The sequence below is a fragment of the Lissotriton vulgaris genome, unplaced genomic scaffold (assembly GCF_964263255.1).
Source record: "Lissotriton vulgaris unplaced genomic scaffold, aLisVul1.2 SCAFFOLD_1779, whole genome shotgun sequence".
Classification (NCBI taxonomy): domain Eukaryota; kingdom Metazoa; phylum Chordata; class Amphibia; order Caudata; family Salamandridae; genus Lissotriton; species Lissotriton vulgaris.
The window spans coordinates 290,262-313,858 of record NW_028252259.1 but is presented as its reverse complement, the minus strand read 5'-3'; the positions used below and the strand labels follow the sequence as shown (position 1 = coordinate 313,858).

Sequence of the window (23,597 nt, the reverse complement as noted above, 5' to 3'; positions counted from 1 at the left end):
AAACAACCAGCATTACCAGTTCAAGGTCCTGCCTTTCGGAGTCACTACTGCCCCCAGAGTGTTCACCAAGTGCTTAGCGACAGTGGCTGCGCACCTTCGGAGACAACACATTCATGTCTATCCTTATCTGGACGACTGGCTGGTCCAAGCAAGGTCAGCCCAGCAGTGTGCCAGCCACATGTCCCGCACAATTCACCTCCTTCACAGTCTAGGTTTTTCACTAAATTACCCAAAATCACACCTTCAACCCACACATGTGCAACAGTACCTCGGTGCGACGATAAACACTCTGACAGCTACAGTGCAACCGAACTCTGCCAGAGTCAACAGCATGCAATTGCTGATTCAGAAGTTCAGGCCCCAGCACTCACTCCCAGCACAAGTAATTATGCAGCTGATAGGTATGATGGCCTCCTTCATCTTCATAGTCCCGCACGCGAGGCTACACATGCGTCCCCTCCAAGAGTGCTTAGCACGTCAGTGGAACCAGGCTCATGGACATCTAAAAGACCTAGTGTTGGTGACCGGTCGTGCATACAACTCTCTGCAGTGGTGGAACACACAAAACCTTTGTAGGGGACGACCGTTCCAAGAGCCTGTCCCACAAATAGTGCTGACAACTGACGCATCTCTTCAGGGCTGGGGAGCGCATGTCCTCCATTATACCGTGCAGGGACTATGGACAACGCAGCAGCAAAAGATGCATATCAACCTGCTGGAGCTGATGGCAATCTTCATGGCGATGAAGGCATTCAAGCTGCATTTGTGCAACAAAGTCGTGCTGATCCGGACGGACAACATGACTGCCATGTATTACATCCAAAAGCAGGGAGGCACTCACTCTCCACAATTGTCTCATCTAGCCCAGAGCATGTGGAAGTGGGCCATTCAAAGAAACATGTTCCTCATGGCGGCACATCTCCCAGGCAAGAACAACCAGATGGCGGACCTGCTCAGCAGGCACAGCCATCAGATGCACGAGTGGGAGATACACCCCTCGGTGCTCCAACCATATTTCCAGCAGTGGGGTCATCCAGAGATAGACCTGTTCGCCACAAAGGAAAACGCAAAAGGCCAATCCTTCGCCGCCAGGTTCCCACACCCGCAGTCTCAGGGCAATGCGATATGGATGAACTGGTCAGGCAGATTTTCGTACGCTTTTCCCCCAGCTCCACTCATACCGCTAGTGGCACGCAAACTGCGACAGCACTCAATGACCCTCATCCTAGTTGCCCCAACGTGGGCAAGGCAGGCGTGGTACACCACGTTTCTAGAACTTTCAGTGGTGCCGCACCAGCGACTGCACCTCACTCCCAGTCTCCTCACTCAGAACCATGGAGACATTCAGCACCCAGATCCGCAACAGTTGAGCCTTGCGATATGGCTCCTGAGGTCATAGAGTTTGGCTACCTCAACTTACCCCCTGACTGTATGAACATCATCAAGGAGGCAAGACGACCCACTACCAGGGCATGCTACCCGGCCAAATGGAAGCGATTTGTCATTTACTGTTCCAATAATGACATAAATCCGCTAGATGCGTCCACGCAAAACATTATCTGTTATTTGCTGCACCTATACAGATGCAATCTGGCATATAGTTCCATCAGGATACATTTAGCTGCAATAGCAGCTTATCTTCAAAACAGACAGCACCTTTCTCTTTTCAGGGTGCCGGCCATTAAAGCTTTTATAGAGGGACTCAAAAGAGTGATTCCTCCCAGACACCCTCCTTCACCTGTCTGGAATCTGAATGTGGTTCTCACCAGATTAATGGGACCACCCTTTGAACCTCTTCACTCTTGTGAGATACAGTTTCTCACATGGAAAGTAGCCTTTCTAGTAGCAATCACGTCGCTAAGAAGAGTTAGTGAGCTTCAAGCACTAACTATTCAAGAGACTTTCATGCAGGTTCATGCTAATAGGGTGGTGCTGCGTACCAACCCTACATTCATGCCTAAGGTGGTATCGCAGTTCCACATTAACCAAACCATAGAGTTACCCGTTTACTTCCCGAATCCCGATTCAGTGGCAGAACGAGCACTGCACACTTTAGATGTTAAAAGAGCTCTCCTGTACTACGTTGACAGGACGAAGGATTTCAGGAAAACTAAGCAACTGTTTGTTGCCTTCTCCCCACAACACAAAGGCAACCCTATTTCCAAATCAGGTATAGCCAGATGGATTGTTAAGTGCATACAAATATGTTATCAAAAGGCTAAACGCACATTAACAGTTCCCCCACGAGCGCATTCCACACGCAAGCTAGGGGCATCCATGGCTTTCCTAGGTAACATTCCCCTAGAGGATATATGTAGAGCAGCCACATGGACCACCATACATACATTTACCAAACACTACTGTGTAGATGTACACTCCAAACAGCAAGCTGCTGTAGGAGAGGCTGTTCTCAAAACTCTTTTTCAGACTGCTGCAGCTGGCAAGGGCAACCACCGCTAAGGAGGTAACTGCTATTTATTCTATGCACAGATATGAATTCAGCAGCCCACATGCCTCGAACGGAATATGCTACTTACCAGTATGCATCTGTTCTTGGCATGTAGGGCTGCTGACATTCATATCGCCCGCCCTCCTCCCCGGTGCCTGTCGCAGCTGCAGCACTCAAAATCATTCTCAGGCATGGTCATCACTTACTGTACTACACTCCATCTCTGCCACAATGGCGAAAAACAATCTGAGGATGGAGAGGATGCCCATGCGCACTGTAGTCCAGGGGAGTAGCCACCTATCTCGTGATACTTCGAAGACTCTTCTAGGACAACAATGTGCAATCATCTGGACCCAACACTAGGCGGCGATCTATGCACAGATATGAATGTCAGCAGCCCTACATGCCAAGAACAGATGCATACTGGTAAGTAGCATATTCCATAGAATTTATGTGCTGCAATGATAATAGAGCAAAAGACACACAATTGATGGACGGAATGCAGAACAAATCAAAACATTCACCCCCAGTCAAGAGATCTGGGTAAATCCATCATTATTTTGCTCACCATGCCACCCCAGTTCAGACATGTCCATATGCAAATCAGTCTTGACCCTGTGCCTTATGGGAACAGTCCAGCCCGAACTGCAATGATAATAGAAGCAGATAAAAGTAATTAGCAAAATAAGCACATTGAACAGAATAAATAGTTCCACTATCTTTTAAAACAGTGTACATATGCAAGCATAGAAGAACTGTATGTAGCATTTTCCTACTATGCTTTCCCGTGTGTGTCTCTGTTGGTCTCTGTGTGTCTGTCTCCCATTCCCTGTAGGGAGAGTATGTAGCTCCCCGTTTTAGAAGACTCGGTCAAGAAGGAGCACACTGCATTGAATAATTTCTTGGTTTGCACTTTTTATTAGTATTACAGGAAATCACAATGATTGATTGTCTCTGTTATATTCTTCTTTCCCACAGGGTCTTCCTCTTCAGTCCCTTAGGTGAGCATCGGCCGCCGTCGTCCCTCAGACAAAAGGAAAAGACTCGGGTAAGTGTTTTTGCTTTATGGTTTAGTCAACGGAGAATGAGAGGGATAAATAATAGCTATGCATAAATGTCAAGGGAGGGGGTAGAGGTTGGAGCAATGATTTCTGATTTTGGCTTTCTTTTCCGTCTCACTTATTTCCTTTTCCCTGGGTCCCTTTCACCCCTCAGCCTCCCCTCACGTCCCTCTCTGACTCAGCCCCTTTCCAAAAGCCGCGTAGATGCCCACGCACCTGGAAGAGCCACATCCCTCCGGGGCCGTGGCGTGGTGTCTCCGCGTCCTTCAGTGAGGTCTGGTCTTCTGTTTCGGCTTTCCCTCCTCCGCCAGGTTCGGGTGTTCTGCTCGCCGACAAGCTGTGACCTCCCCTGGGCTCCGGTTCTCTCTCTCGGAAGGCTGTTAGTCCTTCTCTGTCTTTCCGGTCTTCCCCCGCTGGTTTCTCCGCCTCGCGTTCCCTTGTTACGTGTAGCTGGACCAACTACTGACCAACCTGACGCGCTCTCCACCCCGCCTTCTTCAAGCATGTATCCTCTGATGTCCGTCCTCAGCTCCGGTTTAAAGGGGCCGCCTGCCGATTCCCCTCTCTCCACTTCTTGATGACAGCAAAGCGGGCAACTGGTAAAAGGGGACTGTGAATATAGGAGGGGAGAAATATATGAAGGGATGGCATGGCACTCCTTATCCTCTATCCCATCGTCTACCACAGGGGCTACCAGACACCCCCCACCCCCAGACGTTTCCCGTTCGGAGAAATGAGGGATGCGTGAAAGAAAGTCAGCAACTTGGTATGCAGAGTATAAATGATGACAATGCTAAAACTAGTGCCCCTCCTGGAATAAAAGAAGACACACCTAAAAATAGCTTATCCTAAAAACCCACCTTCCAAAAACAAGATACCAAACAAAAGAAAAATCTTAGGAGCTTCAGGTGATGTCCCTAGTGTCTGATTTACTGGTGTTTGTTTAGGTTTACAGGAGTCCAGATGTTACATAGCAAACCTTGTCTATGCATGCCGTGTATTTTTCATTCATTATTGTAGTATTTATGTAATCCACTCATCGCGTGCCAGAAGGGAGATGTATTTGGCTACAGTTGTTTATATAGTGCCAGACTAGATCTGGTCTGTGTCTCCTGCTCCTCAGCTTGTACCCGTAAAAGTGCATCAATGTCTCCTTCCCTTGGAAGCAAATCCACCTGTATTCCAGTTAAGGCATATTTATTCTCATAGAATCACTTTCAAAATCCACTGTTCCGCAAGTAAATTCAAATTCAGTCTACCCCAATTCATTTTAGGGATTCTCCCTTCATCACGGGATGCATGTGAGGAATCTATGTTGTATGTTGTTTGCGGAAAATAGTGACATAAGAATAAACTTGCAATGCAATCTAATCCTACAGACACATAAATTAATAGTTTACTACATGTCCTGGTAGAGCCTAACCGCATGTCTGCGTTTGTGTTATACCAGGGTCTTCACCTTTTCGATAGTGAGAGCTACTTCTGATCGAGGAGAATCATCCTGATCTACTGCCTTTATCACGTGGCTTAGTAAGGGTAGATGAATGCCAAGCAACTTAATTGCTGCCCTGGAGCGCCCAGTCCTGCTGCAGTGAGCACATAGCATTTGTGGCACTGGGTTAGGAAAGGCACTGTTAGTTTTACCTGCGGGACCCCACGCATTTATAGTACTGGTAGGAACGGTGTATCTGTGGGGTCCCCAGGGACGCGGTATCTTCATTTTATTCTTATTAACAAATCCCATCTGAGAGGTGAGTGTCTCACTGAGGGTTGTGTTCTCTTTGTCATGCAATACATGGGATGGGATTGTTCTCTCTGAGTGAGTGTGAAGACAGAAGACTTCTGTTATCTGGTGAGTTGCCCTCCTGTTAATTGGCTCCTGTCCAGATCCTGGCCCTGCTTTAAAACTTCAAGATTAATGTTCAGTAGTGGCAGTCACAGTATAAGGACTGTGAGCAAGACATCCTGTAGAGTTTTCGCTGTCCTAGGAAAAATGTCTCAATGTAGGAAAGGGCCTGTTTTGGACATGGTTAGCCTTCACTTTTTACCTGGAAAATGATATCGTTTTTACTGGAAGGGCACAGGGTCCCTGCCAACCAGGTCCCCTGAGCCCGATCTCCTTCCCTAAAGTGTACCTGTTGTTTCTACGATTGTCACCCCATTAGCTCACATATAAGTCCCTTGTAAAAGATACCTCTGGTACCAAGGGCCTTGTTGTTAAAGAGGGTCTCTGAAGACTGCAGCACAAATTATCCACCCTAAGGGACCCCCTCACCAAGCACATACATTCATACATACTGCCACTGCAGCTGTGTGTCTTGGTGCAGACACAACTGAAGAGTCGACATGGCACACATCCCTGTATGCGATGCCCATAGGGACTGTCTGAGATATAGGTAAGACGCCCCTCTAGCAGGCCTTATAGTGCACGCTGCTTTAGGGATATCTCCTGTGAGTGCATATCTGCATGAGCAGATATGCCCCTTCAATATCCTTGTCGATTCCGGGATATTGCATGTGACCAGGGAAGCTCTATAGTAAGTACATTGGCTGGACACTTGTCATTACGAGTTCCACACCTCCATGAAGGTTTCACTGAAATATAGGATATTTTGTACGAAACATCTCAGCATAATAAACTTGCGCTGATTGCAGTGTCCGATTTATTAAAAATTGCACACAGGGTGCCCCTTAGAGGGGTCCCCTAAGATCTACCAATCCTTAGTGTGATCATCGACTGGCCTGAGCCAGCCTGCTACCACCAGACAGTGTTCTGACCACATGGGTAGAGTGCTGTGCACTCTGAGGTCGAGAACAATGCCTTTCCTGGGTAGAGGTGTTCACACCTCCCCCTGGTCAGGAAGAGCTATCTGTGGCAGGGATTTTCAAAGGCCTTGCCGCCTCTTGTAATGCGATCCCAGCCTCTCCTGTTAGAGGGAGCAAGCGATATTCCTGTCCTCACCCCCTTTTTGGCGTGAGGACAGGTGGGAAACCTTAGATAGAATAGGAGGTGTGCCCCCCGTCCCCTCTGCCAACTCCAACCCTCAGGTGCTGGAGGCGAGGTGAAGTACACTTTGTAGTGCCCACCATCTTGAAGATGGTGGGACTTATCCGATCAAGGCTAGGATTACGTCCCCTTTCCACAGGAGGTGGGCATGATAAGAGGGTGTAGACTAGCCCTGGGCGAAGAACTACGCTCCGTTCGCGGAGTTTGCGGAGTTTCGGCAACTCCGCGCTCCGCGGAGAACGCGAAGTTGTCGAATACTCCGCAAACTGCTGCGTAGCGTAGTTCTCGCGTGCTCAATAGCATTTTCGCGTGCGCGAGGATGCTTGTCGGTAAGATTGAGTTGCCGAACACGCAGAAACTGCAATCTGGCACAGAATAACTCGCGAACACGTTAGTAGTGACCGGAAATAAGGGGACGCGAGCGGGCGGGACAAACCTCATGGGTAACTTCGCGCGCTACACATCCCGAGCATGCAGGCAATCAATCAATCAATCAATCAGGATATTTGTATAGCGCGCTACTCACCCAGAGGGTCTCAAGGCGCTTGGGGGAGGGGTGTCCGCTACTGCTCGAACAGCCATGTCTTGAGTTGCTTCCTGAAGCAGAGGTGGTCTTGGGTCAGGCGGAGGTGGTTGGGGAGGGAGTTCCAAGTCTTGGCTGCCAGGTAGGAGAAGGATCTTCCTCCCATGGTGGATCTTCGGATGCGTGGCATGGCGGCGAGGGCGTGGCTGGTCGATCGTAGCTGGCGGGTGGGAGTGTAGAAGGTCAGGCGGTTGTTGAGGTACCTGGGGCTTAGGTCGTGGAGGGCCTTGTGTGCGTGGGTGAGGAGTTGGAACGTAATTCTCTTGCTGACGGGGAGCAAGTGAAGGTCTCCCAGGTGTCCGGAGATGTGGCTGTGTCGGGGGATGTCCAAGATGAGTCGTGCAGAGGCTTTCTGGATGTGTTAGAGTCTTTTCTGGAGTTTGGCTGTGGTTCCGGTATAGAGGGTGTTTCCGTAGTCCAGTCGGCTGGTGACGAGTGCCTGTGTGACCGTCTTCCTGGTTTTGGTGGAGAGCCATCGGAAGATCTTTCGGAGCATGCGTAGCATGTTGAAGCATGATGATGAGACGGCGTTGACTTGTCTGGTCATCGAGAGGGAGGAGTCCAGGATGAAGCCCAGGTTGCATGCGTGGTCCGTTGGTTTGGGTGCGCTGCCCAGGGCAGGAGGCCACCAGTAGTCGTCCCAGGCGGAGGGTGATGATCCAAGGATGAGGACTTCCGTCTTGTCTGAGTTCAGTTTCAGGCGGCTGTTCCTCATCCACTCGACTACGTCTTTCATCCACTCCAGTGCCTTCTCTTGGATTCCGATGTTGCTGAGGCACTGCACTAGGGTGCGGCGGCAGACCGCATCGAATGCTGCGGAGAGGTCCATGAGGATGAGGGCCGCTGTTTCCCAGTTGTCGAGCAGGGCTCGGATGTCGTCAGTGGCTGCGATGAGGGCGGTCTCGTTGCTGTGGTTGGCGCGGAAGCCGGACTGCGAGTGGTCGAGGCTGGTTGGGTGAGCGCAATTGGTGATCCACTGTGTGAGGTTGTTGGCTGCTTGGTTGGGGTCCGTTGAGCTGGCGGGAGGGTTCTGGCTCAGTGAAGTGGTGAGCTGGTCGGTGGTGATCTTGTTCCAGTTCCTGCGGGGAACCTGTTGCGGGTGGTGGTGAGTCGTGGTCTTTCTGAAGCTGAAGTGGACGCAGCTGTGGTCTGTCCAGTGGAGTCCGGTGGAGTGGCTGAAGGAGATGTACTTGCTGGAGGAGAAGACTGGGTCAAGCGTGTGTCCGGCGTAGTGGGTGGGGGTGTTCACAGTTGCATGAGTCCGAGGTTGGCGAGGTTGTCCAGCAGGGTGGTGGCGGTGTTGTCGTTGTTGTTCTCCAGGTGGAAGTTGAGGTCCCCTAGGAGGATGTAGTCAGCGGAGGCGAGGGTGTGCGGGCTGATGAAGTCTGCGATGTCTTCGCTGAATTGTGTGCGAGATCCTGGGGTTCTGTAGATGAGGGTGCCTCTGAGTGTGGTCTTGGGGTCGGTGTGTATCTGGAAGTGAAGATGTTCGGCGGCTGTGAGGGTGTCGTCTGAGTTGGTCGTGATGCGGAGGGTGTTCTTGTGGACGATGGCGATGCCTCCTCCTGTCTGGTTGACGCGGTCTCTCCGGGTGATCTTGTATCCGTCCGGGATGGCGACGGCGATGTCGGGCGCTGAGGAGGCGTTCATCCATGTTTCTGTGAGGAAGGCGACGTCTGGAGATGTGGTGTCGAGCAGGTTCCAGACTTCCACGGCGCTCCCGAAGACGAAAAATGGCTCGCGAACGGGTCAAGCAAGCTACTACGCATGTTCGCGGAGTTATGCGTAGTTCGCGGAGTGCAAGTGCATCTTCGCGTAGCTCCGCGGAGTGCGGCTACGCGAACTACGCCCAGGCTTAGTGTAGACACCCCTGGAAAGTGGCCCACTGGCCACTACCTTTCACTCCCTTGTAACACCCTTAAATCAAGATTTTAGGTGGCATCCCCAGACCCTGAATTTCAGTTCCTGGTCACCTAAGAAGAGTTGGGCACTGCAGCCTTCTCTGCTGGTGAGGCACTGTAGTGAACTATGGACATGGTCCCAGCCCTACTGGCCTGTCTGCATCCCTGGATGAACCTGAATCAAAAGTCAACTCGTCTTGCAGCCCAGCGACCTCCAGAACCTTGGGAGGACTGCCTCAGACCTGGACACACGCACACACTCAGAGCTGGACACACACACACACACACACACACACACACTCCGAGCTGGACACACACACACACACACACACACACACACACACATACACACACACACTCCGAGCTGGGCGCACACTCAGAGCTGGGCACACACTCAGAGCTGGGCACACAGCACACTCAGAGCTGGACACACACACACACACTCAGAGCTGTACACACACACACACACACACTCAGAGCTGGACACACACACACTCGGAGCTGGACACACACACACAGAGCTAGGCACACTCAGAGCTAGACACACTCAGAGCTAGACACACACACACACTCAGAGCTGGGCACACACGCACACTCAGAGCTGGGCACACACGCACACTCAGAGCTGGGCACACACGCACACTCAGAGCTGGACACACACACAATCAGAGCTGGACACACACACACTCAGAGCTGGACACGCGCACACTCAGAGCTGGACACGCGCACACTCAGAGCTGGACACGTGCACACTCAGAGCTGAACACGTGCACACTCAGAGCTGGACACGCGCACACTCAGAGCTGGACACGTGCACACTCAGAGCTGAACACGTGCACACTCAGAGCTGGACACGTGCACACTCAGAGCTGAACACGTGCACACTCAGAGCTGGACACGTGCACACTCAGAGCTGGACACGCGCACACTCCGAGCTGGACACGCGCACACTCCGAGCTGGACACGCGCACACTCCGAGCTGGACACGCGCACACTCCGAGCTGGACACGCGCACACTCAGAGCTGGACACGTGCACACTCAGAGCTGGACACGTGCACACTCTGAGCTGGACACAGAAGCAGAACTAACGAAGACTCATAACTGCGTTACAAACACAACTGCTTGTCTCTAATGCTTGCAAGTTACAGGTACATGAGACACTGCAGGCGCGCAACTGTAGTGCAAGCAGATGTATGTATGTGACAGATAACGTCAAGATGCACTGATAGTGACTGCGGACACCTGCCTTTTAAATGCACACAAAACTTGACTCGATTCCATAAATATGTAATACAGATAATTTTATTACAAAGACACACAAGTAAGCTGTAACAAACACACAGGTCAGCTGTCGCAGACACACAGATCAGCTTTCGCAGACACACAGACAAGCTGTCGCAGACACACAGACAAGCTGTCGCAGACACACAGACAAGCTGTCGCAGACACACAGACAAGCTGTCGCAGACACACAGACAAGCTGTCGCATAGACAAGCTGTCCCAGACACACAGACAAGCTGTCGCAGACACACAGACAAGCTGTCCCAGAGACATAGACAAGCTGTCGCAGACACACAGACAAGCTGTCGCAGACACACAGACAAGCTGTCGCAGACACACAGACAAGCTGTCACAGACGCACAGACAAGCTGTCACAGACACACAGACACGCTGTCGCAGACACACAGACAAGCTGTCACAGACGCACAGACAAGCTGTCACAGACACACAGACACGCTGTCACAGACACACAGACAAGCTGTCACAGACGCACAGACAAGCTCACAGACACACAGACAAGCTGTCGCAGACGCACAGACAAGCTGTCACAGACGTACAGAGACATGCTGTCGCAGACACACAGACAAGCTGTCACAGACGCACAGACAAGCTATCAGAGACACACAGACACGCTGTCACAGACACATTCTCATATAGTAGTCGAGTTTTCAGAAACTGCTGCCGTCAGACACCTTGAATGGTGCACCAGTTTGTCCCACTCACAAGCACATCAGAAACAATCGTTCTAAGACACACCAGTGCAAATGGTGCGCAGAGACGCGGCCCCGCAGCCCAGCCCTCTCCTCGCTTCTAGGCGCTAGACATTCCTACATAGAGAACTCACGGGAGGTGCCTGGGGGCGCCGGCCCCACCCTGGACGCTGGAGCAAGTGAGGCTTCGGTGAGGGGAGGGGGGCCGCCTCCCACCGAGACCCGCCCCCTATTACTGTCCCCATATCTCCAGGGCCCTGCAGTCCAGATGTGACTCTTCCCCAGGCCCCTCCCACTCCCGGCACTAGTTGTATTGGGGGGGCAGTTGAGCGAGGGCACCTGCTGCAGCGCCACAGAGCACTCTATCCAGACAGAGAGCCCCCAAGGAAGGGGCAGGGGCTGTGGGCAGAGGGGGCGGGGTCATGGGCAGAGAGTTCGTGGACAGAGGGGGCGGGACCATGGGCAGAGGGGGCAGATTAAGGCTTTAATGACAAATATTGGAGTCGGAGTTGGCACTGCGGACCAAGTGATCGGATGGGCTCAATTCAGTGGCAACAGGGGGCGGGGGAGGTGTGTGGTGGGGGGGAACACTGCCAGCCGGGGAAGTCACAGCTGAAGTAGTTACTAAGTGGGGGGAGCAGCTGCAGTTCACAGATCTAGGGCCATCAAGTAAGGTTTGGCAACTAGGGGATCCAGCTAGAGGGATTTCACTGCCCACTTGCAGGATAGAATGAGGAGGGGGGAGGGGGCCCGGTAAGTGAGAGATTTGGAGGTATTTGCGAGGAGGAAACTGGAGGGAGACGTCACTGGCACCGAGAAGGGGGTGCAAGTCAGCACCGGCCAAGTTTGGGGAGGGCGTAGTAATCTGGGGGGTCGTTATCAGATCTGACGCCCCTGGAAAGAGAGAAAGGGGAGTTGGGTCCCTGGCGCCGGAGAGGATTGAGGTAGTTTCTTCAAAACAGGCAGAAAAGGTCTGTGCCAGCCAGCCACAGCACACAGTGCCAACCAAGGGGTGAGACCAGCTCTGGGGAGGACATTGCGCCCAGCAGAGGGCTGCCAACCACAGAGGCAGTGCCCACAGTGCCAACCGAGGGGTGAGACCAGCTCTGGGGAGGACAGTGCGCCCAGCAGAGGGCTGCCAACCACAGGGGAAGCCCTCTGCCCTTTCTGGATTTGAGTCCGTACAGGTGAGAGCTGCAGCAGCGTGTCACGCAAGCGCCAGTGTCTGAAGGGGCGCGGTGAGCAAGGGAGGTGAAAATTGGCCAGGACAGGGGAATGATCCAAGAGAGAGGCCGTCAAAATATCAATGTTGGGCATATGGGTCAGGAGGGAGGAGGAGCCTATAAGATAGTCCAGGCATGCATAGGTTGTGTGTGCCCCTGAGTAAAAGGTGTAGCTACGAGTGCGGGGTGGGAATGTCACCAAGGTCAGATAATCCCAGCTCCTGAAGCAATGCTTGCCCTGAAGGCAGGAAGACCCCGGCTTGGGTCGTCCTCTGGCAGGAGCGATCTAGGTCATTGTCAAAAACAACATTAAGGTCTCCCCAATCGGCAAATGCCTATCTGCGGCAGCAGCCGCCTCCCTTATAGCCTTGAGAAGTAACGTCATCTGCCCCTCGTTAGGTGCATAAATAGATCCTATGACAAAGGTTGTGTCCCCCAACAAAAACTGGTATGTCAGTAAGCGACCCCTGTGATCTGCTTGCTTCTGTAGCACCCTCCCCTAGAAGGATCGGGAGACTAGGATGGCCACCCCTGCTGATTTTGTGGTGTTGGAGGAGAACAACTGGATGGGGAATGCCCTAGCCTTCAATCTGTGATGATCTTTGGAGAGGAGGTGGGTCTCTTGGAGTAAGCATATGTCCGCCTTAGAATGCTCAAGGTAATGTAGTATAGCCCTGCGATTGATTGGGTTGTTCAGGCCACGCACGTTAAGGGTAAGGACTTTAAGAGAATTGTGCGCCATAAGAGATCTGGGATCGAGGAAAAACGCAATGCATGGCGCTGGTCATGTTGTGCAGCCACTAACCTATTAAGGTGGAAGGGAACGTAAAGTGGCCAGCGATATAGAACAGGACAGTTCGTTAAGGGCACCCAGGGGAGGTGGACGAGGAAACCCAAACCCAACATAAAAAAACCCCATACAGTTCCAGTAGCACTAATGTCTCAGCCAACAACAAAAAGTTCAAAAATGCAGAAAAAGCCCAGTCTCTAGGGTATAGTCCACCAACCCAGAGGAGCCGGGCAGTCGTTGAGTGAGGGCTCATAACGTGACCAAGGGGAGAGGACCAGGTCCCCCCGCCATCCGCCAGAAATCAGAGTATCGCAGCAAGGGTACATAATGGCAAGTGTCTTACTCTGTGCCGGGTTTCGTTCTGTCCAGGGCATCGGCTGCGGAGGCGAGGGCCTCCTGTTGCCCCCTCACAACATCTGCCTTATTCGGCTTTCGGACTCGCCGCCTCCTACTCTGGTTCTGCCATCCTGAGGGTGTGATCTCGGGCCCAGGGTTGCCGTTGTGCCGATCATCGTCCTCCTCATCCGGCACCATCCGGCCCAGCAGCTGACAGGACTCTGTGAGAGAGCGCATCTGGTGAAGCTTGCCATCAAAGCGGAAGATGAGACGGAATGGGTGCCCCCAGGAGTAGGTGATGTTGTGTTGTCTAAGGTGGTCCGTCACCGGGCGGAATTGCCTGCGGCTTTAGGGTGACTAGGGCTAGGTCCTGGTACAGCACAGGAGAGTGACCTTGATAGGAGAGAGGGTGGAGGGTTATCGCCTTTGTCAGAATGGCTTCCTTGGTTTTGAAGTCCTGCAGGCATACTAAAATGTCCGCATGGGGGCTGTTGGGCGCCCTCGGGGCTCCGACTCTGTGTGCTCTATCCAAGACAATTTCTACATCCTGAGCAACAGTGAAGATATGGCGGAAGAGGCCCTGTGTGAAGACAAAGAGATATTTGGTATCCTCCGTCATCTTTACCTCTGGCATCCGGATGTTGTGTCGGCGCGATCTGTTCTCGAGGTCCTCCACGTGCGTTTGGAGATCCAGCTATTGATCTTGGAGCCTCAGTATCTCCTGTTGGAGCATTATCACCTCCATCGTGGTGGAGTCGTGCTTGGTATCCAGCGTTGCGACTCGCTCCCCCACCTCATCTACGTCTCTGCGTATTTCCCACATCTCAGCCTTCAGATCCGTCTTCACTGTCAGTATGTCAGCCCTGAGAATGTTGAAGAGCAATTCTAGGAATGCCTTAGTGATAGGCTCCGCTCCGGCCCAGCTCCACAGGTCCAGGTGTCGCAAGGGGTGTTGTGCTCCCAATCTCCGGCTCCACGGGTTCCACGAACCCTCGACTAGGAATGTGGCCCCCGCCGTGCAGCAGATGGCCGAGGCGGGCAGAGGCCGCGGTGTTGAGAGCTGGCCTCGGCGGTCTCCGTCACGGGCTGCCCCTGTTGTTAGGCTTCTGCCACGTTGGTGATGCAGCCGCTGGACTCGCATCTCTTCGGCCCGTATTTGGCACCCGCTGCCAGTCATCAGTCCACCGACGGTAGGTAGGGACAGACGGAGCTCCGCCACCGATTTTGGCGCTTCCCAGCTGTCATAGGAGCGACACATCCTGCCTCACCGCCATCTTGGCCACGCCCTCGCCCAAATATTTAAAGCCATGTAGTGCCACAAGAACTGTGCACCTAGAGTGCAGCCGCAGGGTCCCTGATTCCAGCAGGAATATTAAGGACTTCTTCCAATTGATCTTCTATCCTGAATAATCTCTAAATATGTGAAAAATGTGTAGGATTCGTTGACTCGAGAAGGCTGATTACGTGTCCTACAGCAAAACGTCAACGTAGAGGGAGATTCTCTCATCCCACTCCTGATCAACTGGAATACCCCATATGAGAGGTCCTGGCGAACCCATGCACGTGTGAAGAGCATAGGAGACCAGGAGCATCCATGTCAGACGGTAAAGACTCAGGAGACTGTATTATTGACGCGCATGCATGCTAGAGGGGCCACATACAAGAGCTTAACAGCAGCGCCACTGGTTCAGCAAAGGAATCCCCTGTTGCATGTGGTACCCCATTAAGGTGTCGGAGATTTAAGCGCCTTCCCTGGTGTGACATAAAGCCCGGTTGATCAGGATGAACCACTGTTGTAATTACTATCCGCAGGCAGATCGCCAGGGCCTACGCAAGGACCTTAGTCTCAAAATTAAGCAGGGAGATAGGTCTATAAGACCCAAACTCAGTTGCTGGTTCGTCCTTTTTTGGGATGACCACCACCTCAGACATTCTTTGGTCCTCTGGGAGACACCCTTATTTTCAGGCAGTCTGAAACCTACTCTGGAGGTACTCTCTGATTTTATCCTTCATGCTTTTATATAATTCTAAGGGGGGCTCATTAGGCCCTGTTGCTTGTCCTGTTTGCAGGGTTCTTATTGTCTTATTTATTTAGTCTACTGTCAGGTCTTGGTCTATGGTGTCTCGGTCCTCATTCGTTAGCATTGGCAGGGTCAGGTCTTTCAGGAAGTCTCTCCCAGTATTTCCGTCCCCTTGATGTCAGTGTCCTCAAGGATCACTGGCTTGAATTCATCCTATAGCACGCAAGCTGATTCAGCAGGCCGCTCGAAGTCTGCTCGATCTCTCATATGAGCTTTGAACGTCTTGTCTTTTGAATATCATGGATCAATACTTGGGGGTAGCATGAAGTCCACAACCAGACCATCGAGTTGCACCTCCACCAGCGAATGGTCTGTGATTCACACTGCTATGTGCGTAGCGGCTCTAAAATCATCTTTATGGACAGTCTGGGTGAAAAGATAGTGCAGGCATGCCAGACTAACATGTGCTGCAGACAGGTGCGTCCGGTTCTGATCCCCTCTTCCCCTCTAGGGGCATTTAGGAGTATCATGAATATAGTTTAGGTGCCGTTCTGTCACTCCAGTCACCCCAATGCGTATATGCTCTGTCGTAAGCGTCTTACCCTTTCACAGGATGAGTCAGTCTTGTCTGGGTCTCTTTCCTGTTTCCCTACACTTGAATGGCACGCCCGAAGACACAGGAGAGAGCAGTGACCCACCAGCAGGCTTTTGTGGAGCGCTTTTGTCCTGGTGGTAGTGCTGCATTCAGTAGGGCACCCACTCTGTCTTTTCTTTGCAGTTGCCTGAAGATCAGCAGTCCCAAGGTAGAAGTCACACCTGGCCTGTCGGTAAGTGCAGCCCCTCTGGAGGCCCGACCATCAGCAATTGAGCCTACACTGTCCGGCTGGACCACAGGCGTAAGCTCAGACAGGGTGGTCGACACTGGAGTAGTTGTAGTATGGACCTCTGACACAGAGTAGTCAGAAATTTCAGCAGCTAAAAGCCCAACACAGGCTCTCCAGGAAGTCAGTAGATTCAGACTCTGTGTGTAAGGAATTTGACAAGTGCAACCTTGAACGGGCCTGTTGGCAGCACACTATCGTCCTACTGGGCCTCAACAATCACGTTGTCGTAAAGTTTTATTTTCTGCCTTGAACTGTTGGGAAGAGTATTGGCGGGGGAGGAGGGGGTCCCTCAGACTAGCTGGTCCTGCTGGATGGCTTGCCGGCCCGCCTTACAAGGTTGTGTTGGACCTTGCTTCTTCCAGGACAGCCTGGTCCTCCTGCTGGATAGTCAAACTCCCTTCCCTTTCTCACCAGACAGGCAGGCTTCTAGGCAGAGTTCTAGGCTCTGCAGGACAGGTACACAGTTTCTCCATTAAGTAATTCAGCCTGCAGGGTATGTCCCTTCAACTTAGATAAACTGTCAGGCTCTCACCATCCCTGGTGGTACAGCAGGCACCTGAGTACTTTGTAGAGCACATTATTCCTTGGTAACAGAGGACTTTGAACTAGAGTATAAAAGAGGGTTAGATGGTCCCACTTGTATACACAACTGGAAGGCAGGAGATGCGGTTTACTCTGTCGCACACTCACATTGCATTTATGCTACGCAAACCAACACCCTAAACATGCACTTGATGTTAGCGCAAAGTCTGGGCACAGGAATAGAAATGGAGCATAACATGGGTGTGTCAGTAGAAAGCCCCTCCACTGACCATGATGCAAAGATCTTATCAGGCTATTGATCCTTACAACAGGGTGCATTGCCACCACTGCTCTATCTGGTAAACCCATGACAGTCCTCTGCCTTAAATAAGGGCACACTTGGTGTGACCCTCCTGGTCACAGGACCGGTCCAAGACCTCTCATAGTCCCTTGTTAGAAGTTGCACAGTACTGGGGTGGCAGAAAAATCTCATGTAATTTTTTTGTGGTAGATTTACCCCAGTAACGTACAGTTAATAGTTTGGCGCTATGGACTGGGGAGTTGCCACGAGGAACAGATTCTCCTGCCTGTCATACCACATGCCATTCACTATTTCATAGTGTTTTTCTTCTTTTATTAACCACTTGTTTTAAGCAGGTGGTATATATATATATATATATATATATATATGCATGTGGTTGGTTGGGGGGATATGGGTGAAGCAGGGAAGGGAAGAGGAAAGCATTTTCTAATAGAGGGAATAATTGTGGGTTTCCCCCAGTTAGTAAAAAAAAAAGAGGATAAGTCTTGGCTGCTTCTGCTGCACCCAGAGTCTTGTGCGTCTTTTCAGTCTAATTTTTCTGTCTGGAAAAAAATGGTGTCCTGTTTTTCTGCACCAGATTACATCCAGGTGCAGAAAAACCTAACAACTGGTTTTTTTTTTTTTTTTTGTAAAACCTTTTTATTGATTTTTGTTAATGGAAATAATGTTCACAGTACATAGTAATGCGACGAAGGTGATACAATAGTACAGACATGCCCGTTAGATGTATACAATATTCCACGGGCGCGTGGAGTAGGGGCATGGGCCGCTTAGAACTGATGTAGCTTGAGCCCAAGGAGAATTTGGTGGAAAGAAACAGGGGGACTACGTGTGGGGTGAGGGAACTTGGTAAAGAGAGCAGTGTCCCTGCGAAAGGAGGGAGAGAGAAAAGCGAAAGCCCCGGAGGGGAATGAACTAACTGGGGAGGAGTGGGGGCGAGAGGGATGTGGACTGAGCCAAGGGAGCTGGGCAGGTGAATTGCACTGAGCGCATCTACGGAGTAAAAAAATTGTGGGGGGGGAAGAGTGGGGTAGAACAGAGCGGAGGCCGGTGGGGTGGATTCGGAAATGGGGGGGGGCATGTCGATTATTCCCTATGAGGGCATCAATGCCGTCCGGGGCGCGGGGCGTGTTGGGAGGGGCTTGGGGTATCATGCTGGTGATCTGACAGAGATTCGTGGGATAGGGTGGCCCATTCTAGGGAGATAGGACGATTGCGCTGACCTGTAGCTTCCTCCTCCCGAAGGGCATCCTCTTCCTCTGCAGCCCTCACTGCGCCCGCCCACGTCTCTAGTGAGGGTCCAGCTGGCGCGTGCCATTGCATGGCTATGTTCCTTTTGGCAAGGATAGCGCAGCATATCTGAACTGCACCTTGTGTGTTTTTGGCCTGCGGAATGTCCCCAGGGGGACTGCCTCCCAGGAATGCAGGTCGGTGAGGCCTGTGAGGGTGCTAATGGAGTCAAGTATGGCTGACCAGTAGGGCTGAAGGGTTGGGCAGTCCTAGAACATGTCATGGAAGTGTGCGTCCGGGGAGTGACATCTGGGGCATAAGAACTGAGTGTCAGGATAGAAACGCTGGAGGCGTGCCGGGGTCTGGTAAGCCCTATGTAAAATGTAGTATTGTATGTTTTTGAACTGCGCGTTTCTATACACCTTCTTTGGGAATTCCAGCGCTCTGCCCCACTCCCGGTCATGTAATTGTCTCCCAATCTCTTCATCCCACACCGTCCTAAGAGTGAGTAGCGGCTTGTGTGTAAGTTCCCGGATGGACTTGTAGAACCAAGTGACTAGGTGTCTTCCGCTCCCCATGTAGGGGATAGTGTGTATAACGGGGTGTGTCATGGGCTCACTGACCGGTAGATCACCATGTGGGCGATAGCCGTCGATGAGTTGGGGATGTGTCAGGAACTGCCCTGGGGGAGGCCACGGTCCTCCATAAGTTGTGCGAACGGGCGAAGCTGGCCCTCCTCAAATAGTGCCTCCGTGACCTCCGAGTCCGTCCATGCTCCTACCATGGCGCTCGTAAAGTAGGAGACGCTGCGTGGCCACCCCGCTAGTGGCAGCCGTGGGGAGTAGCAAGTGGTCCTCGTTGCCATGCGGAGAATTTGCAACATACATTGGCGGCTCTCGGACACCTGCAAGGGGTAGGTCCAGCAGGGTTTGATGCCAGGGAGCAGCAGCCAACAGAGTTCCGGGATGGGGCTGTGCGTTGTATGAGTCTCCCCGGAATGTCTTCCCGCCGTCCAATACGAGAGCCACTGAAGTTGCGCTGCTAGGAAGTACGATTCGAAGTCGGGGGCACCCAGGCCCCCCTGTGTGGTGGATAGTCTAAGTTTGGCGAGGGCTATTCTATGCCGACCATTTCCCCATATAAGGGTGCGGAGCAGCGAGTCCAGTTCGTGGAAAAAAACTTCTGGGAGGCACCACCGGGAGGTTGGTGAAATAATGCAGTAAGCGAGGGACAATGATAATTTTTGCAAGGGCTACTCGCCCGATGGGGGCTAGTGGGAGGTGTTTCCAGAAGCCCACCGAGGCACGGATGCCAGCGAGAACCTTGCCATGATTGCCCTCAAAGATGTCGGCGGGTGAACGATACAGGCGAATCCCCAGATAAAGGGGGGAAAAAAACCTAACAACTGATAATCAGGTTGAATAAAATAAACACATGAAAGTACACCTTAATTTCATTGCCCTTGATTCATACTCGGGACCATAGTTGAGGGATAGGTCTAGGCATAGTCCTTGAAACACACAATAGATTTGCGTGCGGCAGAGGCCAGAACTCAAAAGTCAGGATACAAGATACAAGTAGGTGGTAACTCAGGGCAGGGGAAAACACCTGTTGTCCGTGGAGGGGAAATTCCCATCTCAAAAATCTACATTAAAAATTAATTAATAGTATTCTTTTTTAAATATCTGTTTGGTGCCAGTTCATATGACTTTAATTTCTGCTTTGGGATTCTCTGTTACAAGTCCATAGTGTACATGTATCCTTTGTGAGCTTAATAAAATGTTGGAAATTCTTCAAATCCTCACTCCTACATCCAAGTACTCTCAGGCTACCATTCTACACTCTGCTCTGCCTGAAGAACAGCTCAACATTTTCAAAATTCTGCAATTCTGCATTGATATGGCTTGTAAATTATTTATGGGGAAATTTACATGTACTATGTATTAACTATTTAATTTTAATACTATAGGTGATTGAAATTACGGACGAAGAAAGCAAGATTTAGCACCAGGCAACTGAATGTTAATGCCATAAGAAGGATTATTTTGAAAAACTGAAGGACATCCAGCATTCTAAGTTTAAACAATTTCCAAAATCTAGGTGTGGCGAGGAAGTGGGAGCTGAGAAAAGTACTATACCTGTAAGTGAAGTCTCAAATTTAGCATTTCATTAACACAGAGCAAAGTCATATCTGTCCACACAGCATCAGAAATAATCCCAGAAAGACCAATCAAAACATCCTCCTCTGAAATATTATCAGAAAGACAAATTGCGTCAGCATGACAGAATAACGTTCATCTAAAGCACACATGATCTAAAGCATCATGTAATTCCAGAGAGGAAGCACACACTGCATAAAAGAAAGATATAACAAAAGGTTTCTTCTGCAAACCATCAAAGAAAAGACTCTGAAAGAAAACTCCGAAGCTGACACGTTAACAACCAAAAGATTGGAAAATCGCCTTTGTTCAGCAACCGTTTTTAACCAGTTACACAAGTTTGAGACTATCTGCCTCGGGATATAACACCTCGACCCACTCTGGCGAAAACCTTAAAAATCCACCACTTTATTGTTTTAATGACCATCTCAGATTGTTTCCTTTTTAATGTGTACTGTTCTGTAATTCTATGTAAATCGCCTCAACATTCTGTTGTGCAGGAGTGATATGTAAAAACTGATTGAATGAGCACCGTTGCGCTATAGCTAATGTAAATAAATCCTCGTCTTCAGAACTACACCTTACACCAAACATAGAAAGGGTAAAATTAACTGATGTTCTGCGACTGGTGAGCCACAATAGTACTGTGCATGTTCTAATGTTCTCAGTTACAGCCATTACTTCAGTGCAAAAAGGTACTTCTCAGTTTAATCATTAAATATCAGACTAACACCTTATCACTGCATTGCTAAGAACCTATACAAATAGATTTGAGAAAAACTTCAGTCATAAAATAAGTTGCTGCCGGAGAGGCTATAACCAAAAGACTATTATCGGCTAGAAACATTTCGACCGGTGTTATAGGGCTGCATCCAGACATATTTTGCTCAATTCAAGTGTTAAGAAGATTACACACAAATTCTTCTACAGATAAATACTGAACATTATCTAAACAAGCCCGACTCTAAAATCGGGTTCACTCGTACCGTGGCATATAAGCAAGAGAATACTAAATGTAACTCTAGGAATACACCTTATAAAAACACGTGCTGTGAGAATAAATTCAGTTTTCAAACCTGCCTCAATCAAAGCAAAATAACCCAAGTTGGGGAAATAAGTTACCTGTGCCAAAAAAGATTCAGCTATCAATCTCATCTCACTGAATTTGAGAGAATGCACACTGGGAAAAACATCTCTCAGTGCTCTGAATGCCAAAAAAGTTTCAGCAGTAAATATTATCTCACTGAGCATATAAGAATCCACACTGGAGAAAAACCTTATCAGTGCTCAGAATGCCAAAAAAGTTTCAGCAGTAAATATTATCTCACTGAGCATATAAGAATCCACACTGGAGAAAAACCTTATCAGTGCTCAGAATGCCAAAAAAGTTTCAGCAGTAAATATTATCTCACTAAGCATATAAGAATCCACACTGGAGAAAAACCTTATCAGTGCTCTGAATGCCAAAAAAGTTTCAGCAGTAAATATTATCTCACTGAGCATATAAGAATCCACACTGGAGAAAAACCTTATCAGTGCTCAGAATGCCAAAAAAGTTTCAGCAGTAAATATGATCTCACTAAGCATATAAGAATCCACACTGGAGAAAAACCTTATCAGTGCTCTGAATGCCAAAAATGTTTCAGCTTTAAATCTAGACTCACTGCACATGTGAGAATCCACACTGGGGAACGCATCAGTGCTCTGAATGCCCAAAACATTTCACATTTAAATCACTTCTAACTGCACATTTGAGATTCCACACTGGGGAAAAACCTTATCAGTGCTCTGAATGCCAAAAAAGTTTCAGCAGTAAATCTTATCTCACTGAACATATGAGAATCCACACTGGGGAAAAACCTTATCAGTGCTCAGTGTGCCCAAAAAGTTTCAGCAGTAAATCTTATCTCACTGAGCATATGAGAATCCACACTGGGGAAAAACCTTATCAGTGCTCTGAATGCCAGAAAAGGTTTAGTATCAAACGTAATCTATATCGACATGCATTAACCCACTCTGAGGAAAACCCTTATCAGTGCTCTGAATGCCCAAAACATTTCAAACTTAAATCACTTCTAGCTGCACATTTGAGATTCCACACTGGGGAAAAACCTTATCAGTGCTCTGAATGCCAGAAAAGGTTTAGTATCAAACGTAATCTATATCGACATGCATTAACCCACTCTGTGGAAAAACCTTACCAGTGTTCTGAATGCCCAAAACATTTCAAACTTAAATCACTTCTAACTGCACATTTGAGAATCGACACTGGGGGAAAACACTCTCCGTGCAAAGTATGCCATAAAAGTTTCAGGCGTAAATCTTATCTCACTGAGCATATGAGAATCCACACTGGGGAAAAACCTTATCAGTGCTCTGAATGCCAGAAAAGGTTTAGTATCAAACGGTGTCTATATCGACATGCATTAACCCACTCTGTGGAAAACCCTTATCAGTGCTCTGAATGCCCAAAACATTTCAAACTTAAATCACTTCTAGCTGCACATTTGAGATTCCACACTGGGGAAAAACCTTATCAGTGCTCTGAATGCCAGAAATGTTTCATTGACAGAAACAGGCTCACACTGCATATAAGAACCCACACTGGAGAAAAACCTTATCAGTGCTCTGAATGCCACAAGTGTTTCAGCAGTAAATCTGGCCTCACTGCACATGTGAGAATCCACACTGGGGGAGAAACACCAGTGCTCTTTATTTTTTGACCATTTCCGTCTGTATTTATCCATATTTATTTTTTGGCCATTTTTTCTGTATTTATCCACATTTATTTTTGCCACACGCAAAAAACGCCACTACAGCTAGTATTTTTCCGCATTTATTTAAATTGACAATGCACACCAGTGTTGGGTTGTTATTGGGCAACACAATACATTCATCTGAAAACGTTGCCATTGTAGTACAAGCACATGTGCATTTCAAGAGACTTTGCAGACATTGAGGCTCTTTCTGGTTTGTAACGTACCGGTTGCTACCTCATCTTGTATCTTGGTTACTGGTGTTACTTGCACAATTCTCACTTTTTCCTCATGTAACGTAACATTTGCTCTTATAATGTTACTGTTCCTATTGTGAAGCGCTCTGACACCCTCGGGTAA

General features: G+C 49.7%; 1 protein-coding gene across 1 annotated transcript in view; it reads left to right on the top strand.

The window, feature by feature from the left end:
- LOC147662623 (uncharacterized) overlaps window positions 1–23,597 on the top strand; it is a 295,476-nt gene that overhangs the window by 185,152 nt on the left and 86,727 nt on the right. Inside the window, exons 5-7 of the mRNA XM_086951043.1 lie at window positions 21,708–22,152; window positions 22,449–22,453; window positions 22,994–23,122. Of these exons, the coding sequence (XP_086807169.1) occupies window positions 21,708–22,152; window positions 22,449–22,453; window positions 22,994–23,122 (579 nt within the window). The remainder of the gene's footprint in view (window positions 1–21,707; window positions 22,153–22,448; window positions 22,454–22,993; window positions 23,123–23,597) is intronic.